The 18,108-nt window shown below is 40.0% G+C and overlaps 1 protein-coding gene and 1 long non-coding RNA gene across 4 annotated transcripts in view; one reads left to right on the forward strand and one right to left on the reverse strand.

Moving 5' to 3' along the window:
• Positions 3,947–11,216, forward strand: SNX20 (sorting nexin 20). The gene is made up of 4 exons (XM_021408604.1): positions 3,947–4,076; positions 5,899–6,071; positions 7,525–7,676; positions 10,227–11,216. Exons 2-4 carry the CDS (start codon positions 5,906–5,908, stop codon positions 10,893–10,895), a joined length of 987 nt encoding a protein of 328 aa, XP_021264279.1. The 5' UTR covers positions 3,947–4,076; positions 5,899–5,905; the 3' UTR covers positions 10,896–11,216.
• LOC110404385 overlaps positions 4,069–18,108 on the reverse strand; it is a 53,736-nt gene continuing 39,696 nt past the window's right edge. For all 3 annotated transcript variants that reach the window (XR_002442208.1, XR_002442209.1, XR_002442211.1), the window contains one exon: positions 4,069–5,492. This is a non-coding gene — a long non-coding RNA (uncharacterized LOC110404385). The remainder of the gene's footprint in view (positions 5,493–18,108) is intronic.

Here is an 18,108-nt window from a genome sequence, read left to right on the forward strand (position 1 = left end):
CGTGGCCGTTGGTGCGGTCAGTTAACAGCAGGATTCCCTTTCAGTGTTGCTTAATTTGTAAAGAATAAACAGCGGAGAAAATACAGTAAGATTTAAGCGTTCCGTCTCCCTCCTTCAGCAGAACGCAGGCCAGCAGGTTATGCTGAGCTCAGCCTCCAGGTGGCTATCTGTAGCTGAGTTTTGCTGCCTTTGCGCTACCGCTACAAGCGTCCGCGTGTGCTGAAATCGTTATCCCAAGGATTCTGCTCTTTACCGCTGGCGATGAATAAATCACACGTGGGACACGACTGTATGAACCGGAGCACGCCACGCTCGTGCTCAAGAAGAAAAGTCGACAGACACGTTTTAAGAATGAGATAATGAAACAGCAGCCAGGAACGACTCTACACGGCTGTGCCTAGTAGCTGAAAAACAAACATTTAAAAATACTTCTCCAGTCCATGTGATTATGTTCTCAGCTGTCATTGTCATCAGCAGGGAAACTGACCAACATACATACGGCATTCAGGAAGCCTGTCACTGTACAGAGATGGAACGCTGCTCGTGACATGTAACCCAAGTTTAGATCCCGCTGACACGCCGGGCGTGCGCTACAGCTCCGTGCTGCTGACGGAGCTCAGATGGAAGACAGGCCAAGCCTGTTCTGTGCTCTGCAGCTCCTTCGTACTCCTCTAGATGTATAAAGGAGTTGCAAAGTGATAACAGGATTTGGCAGTGTAAAATGGGCCTGTTGCATTTCTTTCATGCTAGAAACCCTGTCTGTAACACCAGCACATGATATTTGCCATTAAGTGGCACAATATTTTTTTAAACTGCGTTCTTCATTAAAAAAAACCTGTTTTGTAGTAGTGAAGTATTGTAAACAAACTCCACTTTCTACAGACACACCACCATGCAATTAAATGTTGTATACATACCATGGAACAGGATTTGTGCTGCACCAGGATAGGAGTGCGCTATACATTTATCAGTACCCAAAAGTGCTGAATATTCATGCAGAACGTATGGTTATTTCTTCTACTTCAAACATGGAAGCGGTAGGTATTTATGCAGCTGCAGTAAAAGAAACAAAGAGAGGAAAAGTTCCTGCAGAAGCATCAAAGTCAACATCAGAGCACTTTCTAAATATTAGTTGTGTGGTAGAAGAGGACTTGGACAAATACGTTGGGTATTTCTGCCCCCTCTTGGTATCTTTCATTGCCCGCAGTTCTAACGAATGATCTGGTAAAATAAAGAAGGATTAGTTACATAGCTTGGAGCCTGAGAGGGAAGGCAGCACAAGCCCTAAGAGGTTGTCTGGAGCTGTATTTCATGGGTCTGGAGCTGAAGAGGTTTTGTAATAGGGTATTACAGCCATATTCTTTAACTCAAAAACGAGTTTGCAACGCCTGTTATAACAGGAAAAATCTGGTAGTAAACTGCAGTTCATATGTAACGCTGGTTTAACTGGTCACTTTTTCATGCTAATTTCAGTTTAAAATATTTTCTCTGTTGGGGCTTTTGTAATCTATCAGATTGGAAAAACGTTAAGTGCCCAAATCAAGGCACGACATTTTACACTATTGTAGCAGTCCCTTCTGGTTCTTTAACCATCAAAAGCACGAACATTGGTCTTTCCCTGCAGGCATCCTTAACACGACATCACAAGGCGAGCTCATCTGGTGGCTAATTACCAAGTTTTAGGCAACTCTTCCTAAAATGAGCCCTTCCCTCTTAAATATGTATGGAGGACATAACTCCTATGACAACCACTTCTATGAACTGCAGTATTACAGTTTTAACCTTGCCTAGCTCCTATGTTATTGCAGAACATTTTTTTCCATATCCCTCGGTAAATGCATTTAATACTGTGCTCTTTATGTATGCCAGCCAAAGTCAGTGCTTGTGCAGAATACAAACTGAGTAAGCCAGTGTATGAGCATTCTTTTATCATCACTGAATGCGACAGAGCACATTTTTTCATTAAAATTTATCATGGTTTTATGAATAGTCAGATCAATTTACAGTTTAAGAGCACTTGCTCATCTCAGAATGGTATGCTGCCCTCGTAAACCTTCTCCTTTGCTGCTGCTCAGTCCTCTATATGGTATTTGACTGCTGAAAGTGAAACTGAAAATACAAAGAAAGACCTATCAGCTATGCATTCTGCTAGCAAGAGCATATGGGAGCAGCATGAGGAGGAGCAGCCAGGTAACATACTATGGGTGTCACAGCTCATGGGGTTAGCAGTGGTCCTGGGGATGTTTCCTACCTACCCCTTCAGGAGCCAGCTGCAAGCTGAACAGCTGACACTGCCAAGGCAGGCAGAATTCCTGCAGAACACCCTTGATTTGTAAACTATTTCATATCAGTCAGTCATGCTCATAATAGCAGATTTCACATCTTTTTAATCATCCAGGTTAATTTGACTAGGAGGTACTCATTCTGAAATAATTAAACATAGAGGTTGTTATTAATAAACTGAAAAATACACTTTCGCCTTTTCCTTCAGCTTCATCAAGACCAGGACAAGAGCACAAAGTGCCACAAAATAATACATTGTTTTTTGGCAACACACAAATTAGAAAATTCAGAATTCAAAGCTCAGATATGTCTGTGAACTGTCAGCATGAGTGAAATGCACTGAAAGCCTCCTTGGATTTTGTTCACAATTGTAACCAAACCCATAAATCTAACTTTAAAGGAATGAGACTTGAGCCAGAAGGCCATGCCTTGTCTACACTTAAAAGTGTTGGCTGGTACAGTTACACCTTAGAGCTGTACTGGCAAGCACAGATTTCTTTTCGGGTAGAATTTAAATCACTTTCTGCATGGAACGCGTTAAATGGGCTGAAGAACTCTGCAATATAATGGCATCTACGTTAAGGGTTTTGCCAGTATGGCTGGAGTTGCATAGGAGTGATTTTTCATCATTCTGACAGCTATTTTGGCAAAATGTCTACATTTAGACAGAGTCCAAGTTAAAGTTGGCATTGTTTTATGTTGTGAATAAAGCTGAAGAGAGACATTGTCAGTTTCTGGCCCTGATCTTACATTATTTGAAACTGTTTGTTCTAAAGGAATGTGTGGGGCAGGATCCATGTGGTTCTTTGGATGTTTGCCTCCCACATTTGTGCTGCATTAAAATCTCTCGGTTTTTCATTGAGTGAGCTTTGGCAACAGGGAAACTTACATTACTAAAAAGATAGCATCCACACTATTTACCCTAGAAATAGCCATCCTGATGCTTTAAAGCGAATTTCCAAGGTGAAGTGAACTACAAAAGGAAGCATCTTGGCCAGCGGACGTGTGGATTAATGCATCATTCTTCTTCACTTTGTCCACAGCTCAACAAAGAATTGAAGTGCAGGATTAATTTCAGGCACACACATAAGTTCATTTTGAGTTTAGTAGTCACGTCAAATATGATAATGTTCCTTTTTGAACTTCAATTAAGCAGATATTTGAAATTAATCATATGTTTAAGCACTGTGTGGAATCAGGATTTCTGTCAGAAGAGCAATTTTGCATTGAACAAGGATATTTATTGTGGTACCATCTGCATGTCCTTTCCTGAACTTGATGTTAAGTCTGTATTTTAAAGATGTCCTACAGGGCATATTTTTCCACATAAGTGCATTTACGTATTTGACTCATTTTTCCTAATCTCTTATTTGCTAAGTGTGGGGCTTTTTGGTTTCAGAAATCCACGTGGACATGTTTTCATTGATTTTATAATTGCACTGACTGTTGAGCTCTTTCCTCTGCCACGCTTTGTGTTTGCACGTGTAGGACTGACACTGGGGTTTGCAGCCCTGCCCTTGTGGCTGGAGCTGCATCGCTGCATCTTGTCTGCAGACAGCAGCCGGGCTGTTCGAGGCAGATAGGAAATTTAATGCGCCAAAACAGCAAGCCAATTGGACGAGGAAGTCTGATTTAATCAAGACTTCTTCCTTCCTTTTTGTAAAATACAGAATGTGCCTGCTCAGAGCACACACGGACCTATTTTTCTGTTTTTAAAAATGCAAAGCAGGCCTCTCCTGATTTCGTACGGACTACACGTGCACCACAGCTAAAAGCTCCTCGGCGTTCCCCAGGTGAGCATTCTGCGCGCTTCGCTTCCCGCTGTTCCTCGTAACTCAGTTTGAGTGGTGTTTACTCCGACAGAGAGCAGGCCCGGTGTCTGGTCAGAGGAAAACTGTGTAATTTGTTGCAGGTTTCCTTGTACTGTTTTCCATTTTTCTTTTTTTTTTCAAGTGCAAAAATAAATAGTTGCTTAATTAAAACAGCTTACCATGCCTTGTGGGTGTGAAAGTGAAACACAATGTTTCTGTCAAGTACAAATAGTTTTCAAGGCAGATATGTGAAGTCTTGCATATCATTGTATTTCTCTGACAAATCATATTTTACAGTTATATTTATACATGTATGCACAAATATATTTATGTATTTAACATTAAATGTACATATACATAAACATGTATATTTTGAATATAAATACACTTTTGCTTATCAGATTAGACAAACAACCAAGAAAAATTATCATATTTCTCATTTAATCTGGTATATCTGAGATTATCCTTACATGAAAAACAAAGATTTGGAAGTTTATGCTCTTGGTAGAAACTGTCACAACTATCACAACGGCTGAACAGCTGGAAATAACTGGCTACTCATTACGTTCAGAAGGAGATTTTGACAAGGACTAGAACAGTAAGAACTTTCATCCCCCAGTCCAAATTCCAAAAATAAGGGCTTCCATAATGCTCTTAATAATGAGAGTGACAATATGTACATTCTTCTTTAGCCAAGGCAGACAAAGGAAAGGCTGTTGTTAAAGGAAAGCACTTCCATTATTTCCAGCGAGGAAAGTAATTGCTTTTCCTTGTATAGTTTACCAGAAATCAATAGGTCAGCTGAAGGAGTTTCCTCACCTCTGTGTCAGGCATTGCTCAACTGCGTGGTAGACAAGCGGTGGCAAAATGATATGTAGTAACACCTCTGCCTGCCTTGCTTAATAACCTCTCCTTGTGCATTATTTTCACATTTATAGCAAGGAAACTTGGATTTTGAGTAGGTTTTCATGTTATTTGGTTTTCACCCAACTGTGAGGAACACTTCCCTCATGCTAACTAACTGAGCACAGCCCGCTGGCAGAGTTGTTAGGATGCTCTTAAACCATTCTCAACTGCTAGTAGTACACAGCGATGTTTTGAGTAGTTACTTAACAATAACAACAGAATCTTAAGGAGACATTTACATGGCAAAATAACCAATCAACTCTATGGAGTAGATTTTGTTAAGCATTATATGACTATCTGGGAAAATATCTGTCCGAGGAAGACAGACCTACAAACCTATCAGCAGCACAGTATATGGGCTAAAAAAATAAGTAACAGGAAAATGCAGTGCATAATAATTAGAAAACTCTGATCACCTTCCACCTAGGCATTTTCAGGCTTGGTTGTTTTGTTCTCAGCATACAGTGATAAGTCTCTGGAGAGAACCTGAAACTATGAAATAAAACAAAAATATTATACTGTTACAGATATCACCTTATTTTGCTTTACAGGCCAACGTAATGATTAAGAACAGATGGTGACTTTGGGAGTCTTGAGAACAGTAATTTCTAGCAATATAAGAGAGCCAGGCTGCTAGTAATAATCTCAGAGATCTGAGTTCATCTGAACTAATACTTGTGAGGTTGAGGGCAAAGTACAAGGAGAATAAATTGCCCCCCACTGAAGTTTACAAAGTTTACGTTCTTCAGTGGCTCCCTTTACTTTCTATGAAACAACAGTTGCCCTCATACATGTTCACAGGGAGCAGTGAGAAAGCCAATAAAAAAGATTGCCAGACTGGATCTTCTAAAGGCATGCTACTAAGTAATGTCACATTTTTTACAATCTTTTGTGACAGCTTTGCAATGGAGCAGGACCCAGAGTGCCCAGCAGAAGGGGAGCTGTTGGAAGCTGCAAGCAGGATTGCTACATTTTCTATCACAGTTTCTCCTGATGAAAAACAAAATCAACCCAAAGCTGAAATTTCTTGTGAACTGAGCAAAGAAAATCCAGAAAAAGGAGACCTCCAAGGTAGATGCCATCCTTTCATTTTATTCTTCATTAGCTATTATTCCTTTACATGAAAAAAATTGTTTTATTTACTACAATAGAAAAGCAGTATCAGCAAGGACACCAGGCTCTTGGCTGATACTGACCTGAAGCAGTAGTCTCTCACATGCCCTGTGAAGAGTCAGCACTGGGCTTTTACTATGCCTAAGATTACTGTCATCTGTTGTTAAATAAAATGTTAAATATAACCCATAATATATACAATTTCATCGAGATTTTCAGCCTGTAAAGCTGTCATAAACAGCACCTCTCTCTTAAGAAATTAGGCTTTGTAGAGAGTGAGCCAAAACCCCAAAGGCATTGATAATTGAAACTGTATGACCAAACGATTAGCAACATGTAAAAATGGGGCCACTGAGGAAGTACTACAGTGCCTTTATGCTTCTGTTTCTGCATCAAGCAGTCATCCTCCCACTCATTTGTGGTCATTCATTTCCATTGTCTGAATGCTGGATAAGTTGCAGACTGACTTCAGCTGACTGGACTGACAGAGGCATTGCTGACAGGAGACTGAGAATGCTGTGCCCGCTGAAATACAAATACTCCATTTCTTTTATCCACTTTGCTAGCCTGTATGCCACCTCATGAAAACTGTTGTCACCGTATTTCAAAGACAGAGAAATCACCTTTTTGAAAAGCTATGTCAAATTCCCCTGTGAGCAAACACTTCAACCAGCTGAGCTACATGTTTACATGTGCATATATGGTGGGGATTTCTTGCATGTTTGTGACTACGTGGGTGGAGAAGGAGGGAGGTGCACAAATAAATACCACTGTGGCATTCACTTCAGCTACAAAAGAAAAGGAGGATGTGAGAATTCCTCCTTCAGCTGAGCTGGTTATTTGAGTTTCTCCTTTAAGGTTAGGGCACTGGTGTTTTCTTATCTTTAACTTGTTACTGCGCAGCCCCAGTATTTGAATGTGGTCAGTATTTCAATGTAAGTCTGAATTTGCTTCTGCATTGTATTATCTCCTTGTCTTAGCACTGATGGAAACGTCTTAGCACTGATGGAAACGTCTTAGCTTTCTCTCCTCCTAGCCTGGAGAAATGTCTGACTCAGAAGAGCAAGTTGGGGTTTGGTAGGGCTGCTTGTGGGATGGGGAGGTGTACCTCCTGCTCACATTGTGCCTGAGCTTACAACCCAGACATACAATGCTTCTTGTCAATGTTTTTCCATAATAAGAAAAATGTATAAGTTGCATCCAATTTAGTGTCTTTCAAATTCCAGAGCACTACAGTTTTCCTCAGAGAATCTGGAGCTTTGTTCGCAGTGAGATCATTTACTTCATCATGCTTTGGGTTTTGCTTTTACATTGACAGAAATTCTAAGCTCTGCTTTCACAATAAATCTGTAAAAGGTTTCCTTCCAAATGCAAATGTTATAATTTGAAATACTGAATATATTGTTTTTAGATTCCAATGCATCCCAAAGTCCCAACTCTTCAATGACCACTAAGGAGCTTCAGGAATACTGGAGGAATGAAAAAAGCCAGTGCAGACAGGTCAAACTTCTGTTTGAAATTCCATCAACCAGAATTGTAGAGCACCACTTATCTAAATATGTGGTAAGTGAAAAAATGAATATGTAAGAAGATCATTAATTTTCATTCGCTCTACAGGGATCTGCGTAGCACACAGCATGCTTCACTACATGAAAGCCTCACTGACGGCCGAGTTTTGCAAGCCGTGATCATACCGAGTAGAACCTGTTCTCACTGTTCACATAGGCATAGCTGGTGGAATCTACCCCTAAGAAACCCTCTGACAATTGGTTCATAAAACCTGCAGCGGTAAAAAAGTGATATCAAGCAAATTAGTACTCAAACACCCTTTGCACCTAGAGGCTTGTCAACATTAAAGAAATTCACACAAGTATAAAAATATCGATGTTGTTACACTTGCACCGAGCTAGACTACTCTAACAGCTGCATTATATTTATATAACTTCCACATTGAAGATTTATATTAGTACAAGTGCAAAATTCTTTGCTCTTGACAAAGCTTAAGACATCCACCAGCTAGAACTCTTCTGGGACTGTTCCCCTTCCCTACCTAGAGCTCCATTAAATGACATTTTTCTGTCACATTTTAAAGTGAAGCATGAGTATGGGGGGCAGGAACAAAGAACAGACTGGATTTCTGATATCTGTTCTCAAAATGCTGAGACTTGTTTTTTTCTAATTCTGCTCCCGGACTTCTGGAGAACTGAGCTAGAGCAAGTGTCTTTCAGTTCTCCAGATGGTGATGCTCAGAAAGGGATGTTTTTCTTGTTTGCACCAACTTCTGAGATCCATAGATTAAAAATGCTAATAGTCATACTGGTGTTGCTGATGCTGGGTGATGCAGCTCGGTAGAATTTAAAGCAGGTACATTTACATACTAGAGACTATCCTAAGATCTTGTTGCATGCTATACACGCCTATTTAGATGCTACTGTCCTGCATATGCGGCAGAGTATCCAGCTTACAGAATAATTAAAAAATATTTTAGTGCAGCTGTAAGAGGTCAAGGTTATTATCACTTGGTGTACATGCAGGTAGTTAAACATAGCTAAGATACAACAAAATTGAGCCAATTTGAATGACAATGTAATTAAATGGCATTTCTCCCCTTTCTCATGCATGCTCCATAAAGAAAAGAAATCAAGTACTTGTAAATTATTCACTTAGCCACCCTTGATAAAATGATAACTTTAAAAATTGTTCCTATGATTGCTTTGGATATGCTTCAAGAGTATATACACTTTTCAGCAGGGAGCAGGGCAAAATATAGGAAAATGTCACAGTGCCTACACATGAAAAGAGATCAGAGAAGTCAGCTCAAATTTACAAACCTTTCAAGAAGTGCCTGTAAAGATCATTTATGAAGATTAAAACAGAGAATTTCTCTTTAAGGAAAATCAAGGAATAGAATCAGAAAGAAACCACTGCTAGTACAGTTTTTCACCCTTCTATACCAGCACAGAAAGCAACTCGTGTGCATTAAACTGCTCCAGTTCCTTTATAATTCAGTGAGGACAAGAGAAAGCTGAATGTGAACATGGTCATCATCCAAAAGCCAGCAAGCCAGCAGTCCTTGCCCTTAGCTGGTGTGCAGTGACACAGCTAAGCTGGCCTCCCTGGAGCTCCACTGGTTTATGCATATCAGATATTTGGCCCTTCATCAACATTACTGTACTTGTATCAGGACCAAAGGGGATATATTTGTATAACACATAACATTCAATGTTATTTTGCAGCTATTTTGAATATCTCATTCATTAGTTATTTTACTTTTACACTAGTGAAGAGCTGCAGAAGACAAACTCTTGAGTACTGGTAACATGGGACAGTGTTGCTGTTAGCTGTTAGTGAAGGATTTTGGCTAGCACACACAGACTTTTGTAGAAATGTCACTTCTTTGAATTATTTATATGCCAAGTAAGTTTGAATTACGGGACAATGATTTAGAGGGGAAAAGAGACTCCAGAGTTGCTCCATCTTATTTTTGCATACACCAAATATTACTGCCAAATATTCCTTCTTTCACAGCATCAGTAATGCCTCCAAATCCCCAGAAATGTCTGACACGAACAACATCTCTGAGTATTACAGCCAATGTAAAATACATTGCATTCACTATTAAGTCTGGGAAATCCGTTCTGTCCACTGACAATGACCGACTGCAGCAGCCATGGCTGTTACAAGCAAAATACTTGTACAGAAATGCTCTTAAGGTGGATTTTATACACTTCAGTCTGCTAGCTTACCACCTGCAGCACTTTGCATGATAGGATCTGTTAGTGCTTTGTTTATCTACAACTAATTCACGTGCAAATGCTAAATATGGTGACAAAAGTCCAAAACAGCTGGAGGTGGGAATTAACCTGATGGCTACCGATCTCAAAGAGCAGCCCTACACTGAGCATACTGTTATCCTACCCAGCAACTAATCTAGCAGCCCCACTACAATCCAGAGGAATATACAAGATTACCCACCTAAAATTGGTGCGGGAGGGTTTCAGCTGGAGCAATATACCAGCACAGTCTTTTCAAAGCACTAACAGACCCAAGGTGTGGCTGCACAAGGGTTAGGATGGTCCTTCTCACATTATTTTTCTGTTTTGTTGTGTTTAGATGTATAAAATCATAATTTTGCAAACAGGAAGCTTTGACAGCAACAAGTCTGTAATTGAACGGCGTTATTCTGATTTTGAGAAACTGCACAGAAATCTTCTGGAGGACTTCAGTGAGGAAATGGAAGATATGACCTTTCCAAAAAAAGCCCTAACAGGGAACTTCACAGAGGAAATAATCAGTGAGAGAAAATTAGCCTTTAAGGACTACCTGAGGCTTCTATATTCGATGAAATATATCAGGAGATCAAAAAAGTTTATTGACTTTTTAACAAAGCCTGAGCTTCAGGAAGCGTATGGCTGCCTGCGGGGTGGCCAATACAACAAGGCTCTGGAAATCCTGTTAGAAGTCATCGGTCTGCAGGAGAGGCTGACGAGAGGCAACCCTGTCGCAATTGTCCCTACTCTCTGTGCTATTGTGGTGTGCCACAAGGACCTGGGAAACACAGCAAGTGCCTTTGAATACGGGGAGAAGGCTCTATCACACCTCCGTGAGCGTAACAGTCACAAGTACTATATCCCGTTGTTAGAAGCAATGATCACTTTGGCATATGAGCTTGGCAAGGATTTTTTGTCTTTGCAAGAGAAATTGGAAGAATGGAAGGCAAAAAAAGATCCCGTACGGGTTTTTTCCCTGAAAGAGCTTGCAGTTCGGGAATATGTAAAATGAATACAAAAAGTAATTTCATTAAAGTGCAAAGCGGCCTGCTCCTTCTCCTGAACACAATATCTTGAAAGAGTAACAACTGGAAATTACCTGTTAAGGTAACGTAACTTTCACAGGGAAAAAAAAAATCAAATATTTCTCAACATGTGCTGGGAAATATTATATTTACTCTAGACCTAAGCGTATTAAGACTTCTGGAAATAAATTTGTAACAGAAAGTCTTGTATAGTTTGCTTATTTTGATAGTATTTTGAATATAACGCATTTTGTGTGGACAGTCAGGAAAATACTATGAATAAAGCACTGAAGAATCTGCAGAATCAACAGTGTTGCTTCCTTATGGGAAAATTACTTCCTTTCAAGAAGAAAAATATCTTTTCAGTCAGTGCAGTCTAAAGGTTGCATCTTCGGACACGGATGGTAGGGTTTTTCCTCCTCCAGGTGAAGTCCGGTCAAACAGCACCTTGCCATTTCTGAGAATGCTGAATCCTACCCAAGTTAACTTCTCTGGAGGGAGGACCTGAGGGGAAGTTAACAATCAGCCCCGTCAGGAGTGAAAAATACAAATGATGGTCACTCCATCAGATGTGAGAGAAGGTGTATTCTTGTTTGAGGCAATCTCTAAGTACAGCTCTGACCTGAGTACAAAATTCATACCCCCCGCATTATATATACGTAATGGAAAGGAAGCACAGAAGGGCGCTATTGAGAACATCTGGCTAAAGAATGGCAGTATTTAACCTGATTATCAAGCTGTGAGACACATGGCTAATGGACAATCTATCCTAAGCATGTGCTTCTCTGTTGTCTTTCAGAGGTTTATGTAAAGTGGGCGTTGCCTTAGTTTTACAGCCTGGTAGCAGCTACTGTTTCGGTGGCTCTGCAATATTATATTAATTTCCTGAGGGACCCCATCACTATATCTGAAGGCTACGCTTATCTTGGCCCTAATGCTGTTGTAAAAGCTTTCTAAGCTGAAAACGTCTGTATTTAGCTGCTTCTGTACTTCTCCACACTTCTTCTGTACACTAGGAATAGTCTGGCAAACCAGTTCTCATAAATAATGTAATTAACAGGTCATGCTAGCATGGTTCATTATTTTCTGCAGAATATAGTCCACTGAGTACTTCTAGGCCTGTACTCCAGGTACAAAAACCCAACTACATTGTCTATAAATTAGAAATAACCATAATAAGTTGCCTCCCAGACATATAAAAGAATCAGCTAACTTAAAATGCACTGAACCTGAAAAACATTGTTGGGCATTTTTACAAGAATAATGGCTTGTAAAAAATATAGAATAATAGAAGGGCCTAGAATGGAAAGTTTATATTTTAAGTAGTTTTTAACAGCTAGTAATTAATCTCAAAAAATGTGTATTATTTATGTTATCTAACATATATTAGTATGTTTTTCTAGTTACATCAAAAGTATGAGAATTAAGAGTAATTAATTATGAGACTCAAAGGCTAATCTTCCCAGAATATATGGTACCAAGATAGTAGAAATGGACCAAAGGTAGCACCTTCTTATGGGATCCTGTCTGAATCAGTGACATGGCCATGCCAAAAGCAGCATGTCTGCAGCCTGCGTCATGCTCAGGCAGCTTGGCGTTGAGGCAGAAAGGAAGCAGGGCCATGATGCTGCTCCACCTCCACAGCAGTCATGTGGTAAAAGACCAAAACAACAGGAAATAATAAGTTTCCCCCTTTTACTGCCCCCTCACTGTTTGCAGCATTGCACAGGATGAGTACCAGGAAAGGAGCACATCAGAGAAATCTTACTTAGCCTTAATGTGTGGTAATGCTGTAACTTTCCATCTCTGTAGGATTAACTGATCTATAGCTAACCAATTTTTGTTGGCATGGCAGTGAATAACAATAGTGCTTTGCCCTCTTATATTAAGCTATATTTTACTTATATTTTATTCCAATATATCATTTTCCCCATCTTACAGCCTGGGGAATTGTGGTACAAATAAGAGAAGTGATTTTCTCAAAGTCTCATGCAGTGGTCTGGAGACCACGCTGCTTGTTTGGATAAATGACTAAGCATTACTGGCTGTACAGCTTTGCAAAACAGACACATGCCCCTGTTGCATGTTCTCAAGGTCAGCTTGGATGGTCAACAACAACACAGCTTTATCCACGAGACAATTGCACACGATGTCTGTGGCAGAAATACTTCAGGAAATCAGACTGATATATTCAAAAAAGTAATAAGTGAATAATAAAATATTGTATCTGCTGTTTTATAAAAGTAGCAGAAAATCTTATGTAAGTAAGTGGTTTTAATAATGTATATATAGAATAAATACAGAGTATATACAAATGTATATCAATATAATTTTCCGCAGGAAGGAACAAAAAAATATTTTCAAACGCACTTTCCAGTTTTAAGCAATTCCTAAATCTCCGGTATTTCTTTTCCCTGCTCCTGTAATCCAAACCAGAAGAAAGAGACAAGCAGCAGAGAGTACCGTAGCTGTTAGCAATCCATTATGATCCGCTTTCCCTGACATTCAGCCGAAGCAAACAGCACACAATGCACCAGAGCTTTCCAGTATGTACTTACTGTTCTCATTGTTACTGACACTTAGCTCTGAATTATACAGAAGATAACAATCCAAGTATACATTCACATTTCTCTTTTTTTTTTTTTCTGAAAGAAAAAGTCAAAAAAAGAAAATGTTGCCCAACCAACATCTGCCCAGCATATTTAACAAACCACAGGCTGCATACACACAGGCTAGAATAAAATTTAAATAAAATCTGGGCAGATCATCTCCAAGAGTCCATGGAGAGTTGTACTACAATCTATTGAGCTTTGCCCCATTTCCATATCAATTATTATATCATTTGGGGCATTAAGTAGATAATGCTGTTTACACAACTTTCTAAAATAACTAAAGAAGCCCATGAGGATGCCTAGTTACTTATGAAACATATGCAGACAAGATGCTCTCTGTGCAATGCAGCATCTTGTTTACAGGGAATCCTGTGATCTTTATCACATACTTGTTATTAACTGCTGTTATCTGCTGCATCACTGGAGGATAATATTTGCTTTTCTGAATCTTAATAAGGCTAAATACATTTATTGAATTCAACAGTTATGTACAAGCAGCATGGGAGTCCAGCTCAGGACACAAGCTGGAATCTAGAAAGGCTTTGTGGCTCACACAGCAGCTGAGCAAATCAAATCAAGAATGTTTATTTTCTTATTAGATCAAAGGCAAGAGCTAGATGTGTTGAAAAACTAAACACGGATGAAATGGTGTAAAATACTGAATGTCAGCTCCCATCTGGATGAGGTGAGAACCCCAAAGAACCAACCTGCTGTTTGCATTAAGATCACATTGCAACATATGTTCATCACACTTTGCGAGTGTGTATTTGCTGTATATACAGATACACAGGACCCTAATTTCATGTCAAAGCAGTGACAGTTGAGAGTAACTACACTGAAATAAATAGTTATAATGTAATTGAGAGCAGAATAAGGCCTCTGTCCATATAAACATGCACACAATCCCTGCTTACAGTGGATGGGTGGACAGACAGATGAATCGATGAATGAATGGAGCAAGCAGATTTGGGTGTTTTGATGCAAATAATAAATGTTTGCCAAATGTTTTAAGAAACTCAGATAAAAGCTACCTTTACAAGAACAACATGGCGATATACACATACATGGCTTAAAATACACAACCTTCTTTTATCAGTAATTCACATCTGTATGTCTGTGGCTACTGAGGCAAGGAAAAATAACAAAGAGAAATAGACGGACTTCCCTCATCAACTAATTTCTCTAAACGACTGTCATCTAAATGCTTTTCATTCCAAACAGTGTTCGAGTAGACTCAGATACCCGAAACGAAATCCCAAATAGCTTTTCTGAAAATACAAATTTAAATCCTAACACCTTTCTCCAGTTTTAGGATGTCTCAAAGATTTGCCTCCCCCCCGCCAACTGACTGCAGTGCCACTAGATGGAGCTGCAGCATTTGCAGGAGACCAGGACCTCTGCAAGCAGGAGAATGAAAAATAAACTTTTTTAAAAAAAACAGAAAGGATTCGACTGTTTGAAATTTAAAAAAAAAAAAAAAATCTGAAGCCTCACATTTACATTTTAATATGATGAAACTAAATATATACGTGTATCAATTCCATTGTGAGCTCAGACTATAGTGCCTAGCTCTCTAGCTGTCCTTCAGGACAATTTAACTCAGCCCTTTATCAGCCAGCTAGCTCTATGAGCTGGCTGGAAAGCTGAAAGAGAAAATGTTCTCGCAGGCTTTTAGACCTGGTGAGTTCAAAGCCAGAGTCACTGCAGCGCCTCAGTTCCTACAGTACCTTTTCCTTCTGATCAAAAGGAACTAAGTAAAACTCGCAACTCTTAAAAGAACTATCAAATAATGGGGGGAGGGAAGTAAAAATAAATGAACCCATAATGCCTTCTGAATAGTGCTGGAAAAGCTTATTGACTCCATTTTAGATAGCTGTACTCCCAGTGGGAAAATGAGAGCGGAGCACGTTTTGAGCCTGACTACCATACAATATTCTAAAGCTCCAATAATTTATTTATATAAAGGCATAAATATATTCTAAACAGTATGCATAGAACCACAGAACCCTTTGAGTTGAAGGGACTCTTAAAGGCCATCTAGTCCAACTCCACTGCAATCCCCTGCAATGCACAGGGACGCCTGCAGCTCCATCAGGTGCTCAGAGCCCCATCCAGCCTGACCCTGAGTGTCTGCAGGGATGGGGCACCCACTGCTTCTCTGGGCAACCTGTGCCAGAGCCTCACTATATATACACCCCTTATTTCAAGCATCATCCCCTTGTTAATAACACGGAAGGTGAAGACACGTTGACCAACCTTGGGCTGCAGTCACCACTCATCTTCTTCATGCATGCTTTAAGTAACAAAACAAACATTGGAAGCAGCTCCTTAAAGATCTGGCTATAGGCCTACAGCTCCCTGTGTTGTGCTGGGATCTGGAGGCTGGCTTCCCCCAACACTGGTGCCAGACCAGAGTTTGAGAGCAGCCTCCCCTTGCATTGAGATTTTTTTTTTTCCCAAAAAGGTTTCTTCCAAGGCTACTACTTTCAAAAGTGCTTAGGAAACAGCGTGAGGGAGTTGGGCAGTGTAGCAGCAGTGAAAGGCAGGAAGGCTATGCCAGAATCTGTGAAACAATACTCTCAGGAGGTGAAATCTTCAAAGGGGGTCTCCCTCCTTTCTATTCAGCTTCTTCCAGAAATCCTGGAAGGAAAAACAGAGAGAGAGACAGAAAGAGAAAAAAGATGCAGTCTCCAAAGATGAGACGTGGATTTGGCTGTTTCTGTCACTTCACCTTACCTCCAGGAACAGCAGCTTAATATGTGCTGAGTTAGCAGGGGGGATTTCCATGGACTCAGTAATAATATACAGTGCTTTCATAGTGCTTGCCATGTTCAGAACATTTTATATAAATACCAGGCCAGATTAATCCAGGCTTTAAATCTGCATAAACCTTGGCAGAGGGCTCTGGTGCCCATGAGATTATGAAGTCTGCCATGAAACTAAATTGTGATGATCAAAAGAGACTCAAAGAAGGCACAGCCAGGAAGAGAAGAGTGTTATTTCGGAATGATGAAGAGAAGAGAAACCTGGGAGGAAGCAAACAAATGGGTGGGCAAGGAGCAGAGCTCAGTCGCATAACAGATGGCCTCATTCTTAGAACTGATGTTGGCAAACTTTGGTAAAGGAAGAACATAAGTTTATTTTCATTTAATCTTCTCTGGAGAACAAAAGGTCATGAGGATTTTTAAGGTAAAACATTAATTCAGAGAGACTGACAGGAAGAAAAAGGGGATTTGGTTTACGCACTTGCATTTCTTTTCATCTTGAGGAGTTATCAGAGCGGATACTTGTTCACCAGTAAACAAACAGTGGTATAAATTATGTAGTCTTCTCATGCAGCAGTGAACCCTACTGGCTTGTTCCTCAATTAATACACTCCCTGTTCATCTGACTGGTCCACGTAGCAACTGTAAGGAGCTTGATTTGTACTGTATCATTGGAATGTATTTTAAATATTATATTTTAAATCTACTTAAAATTATGATTTGGCCTGCTGTGAGGTAATGTAATGATAACTGACCTAATTTGACAAGTAAATCTCTTGTATAGGAAAGTAATTCACGTCCCTTTGTGAAAATGATGCATTCTCAAATAGCCTTCACCTGCTGCCACCACCTCACACCCTTCAAATGCCTATGCTGAGAGGCAGATAACGAATCCAGTGCAAGGGAGACCCTTTATCTGATCTCAGCATGTTTTCCTTATTGCTCCCACCCTGTAGCATGCCATTGACACTAACAACAGAGAACATGAGTGAGCAGTAAATACAGCAGAAAAAACAACCAAACAAAGGGAATGCCAAGACAAAGAACATCTAATCACATTGAGAAGAAGCACAAGGAAGACCTTGTCAGACTATTTTTGCATCAGCTCAGAGGTCCAGTCTTTCTGCTGGGTGTGTTTATAGCTGCCATTGGCATCCCTTTCACCATGTCACCATGCAGCTCAACAGTACTCACCGCTCCAACAGAAACGTAATTCACCTCGCTGCCAAGGGTTGGCCACAGCACCACAGGCTCCAGAGACATCTCAGCTTCCTACTTTGCCTATGTTGCCCCAAACTCAGCTGGGATGTATTTACTGACTGCTCTAGCCTGAATGTACACCCTCTCCATATTTTGTCTTCCTATTCTGGTAAAATTCTTAATTTCATAAAAGCAAGTGAAATCCAAAAATCTAATTTCCTCAAGCAGGCTCAATGCATTGCCAGGCTCCACAGTTTTCTTCCATAAAGGAGAAACAGTAGTGACCAAGCTGCTACCTTAAACTTTTTTTTTTTTTTTAAGAAGAAAAAGATTAAAAGAAAGTCTTATAACAATGAGAAAGTTTACACGTCAGTCTGCTTTTCATTAAGATCACAAGATGTGGGGAAGGATCTAACTCAGCCTTCCTCCTCAGCACATCACCCGTGTCAGGCCGTCTCTGCTAACAACTTCTGGCAACTATCTTTTTTTTCAGTGCTGGAAAACCACCCTGTGTTTGCTTTATCTCCAAACCCCTTGCTCTGGGGAAAAAAAAAGAAAAAAGTCATTTTGGATTCACGATTTGGGTCTCTCAAAACTATTTCTCTATTCCTCCCACTGTCTTC

Source organism: Numida meleagris, chromosome 10 (genome assembly GCF_002078875.1).
Source record: "Numida meleagris isolate 19003 breed g44 Domestic line chromosome 10, NumMel1.0, whole genome shotgun sequence".
Taxonomy (NCBI): Eukaryota; Metazoa; Chordata; class Aves; order Galliformes; family Numididae; genus Numida; species Numida meleagris.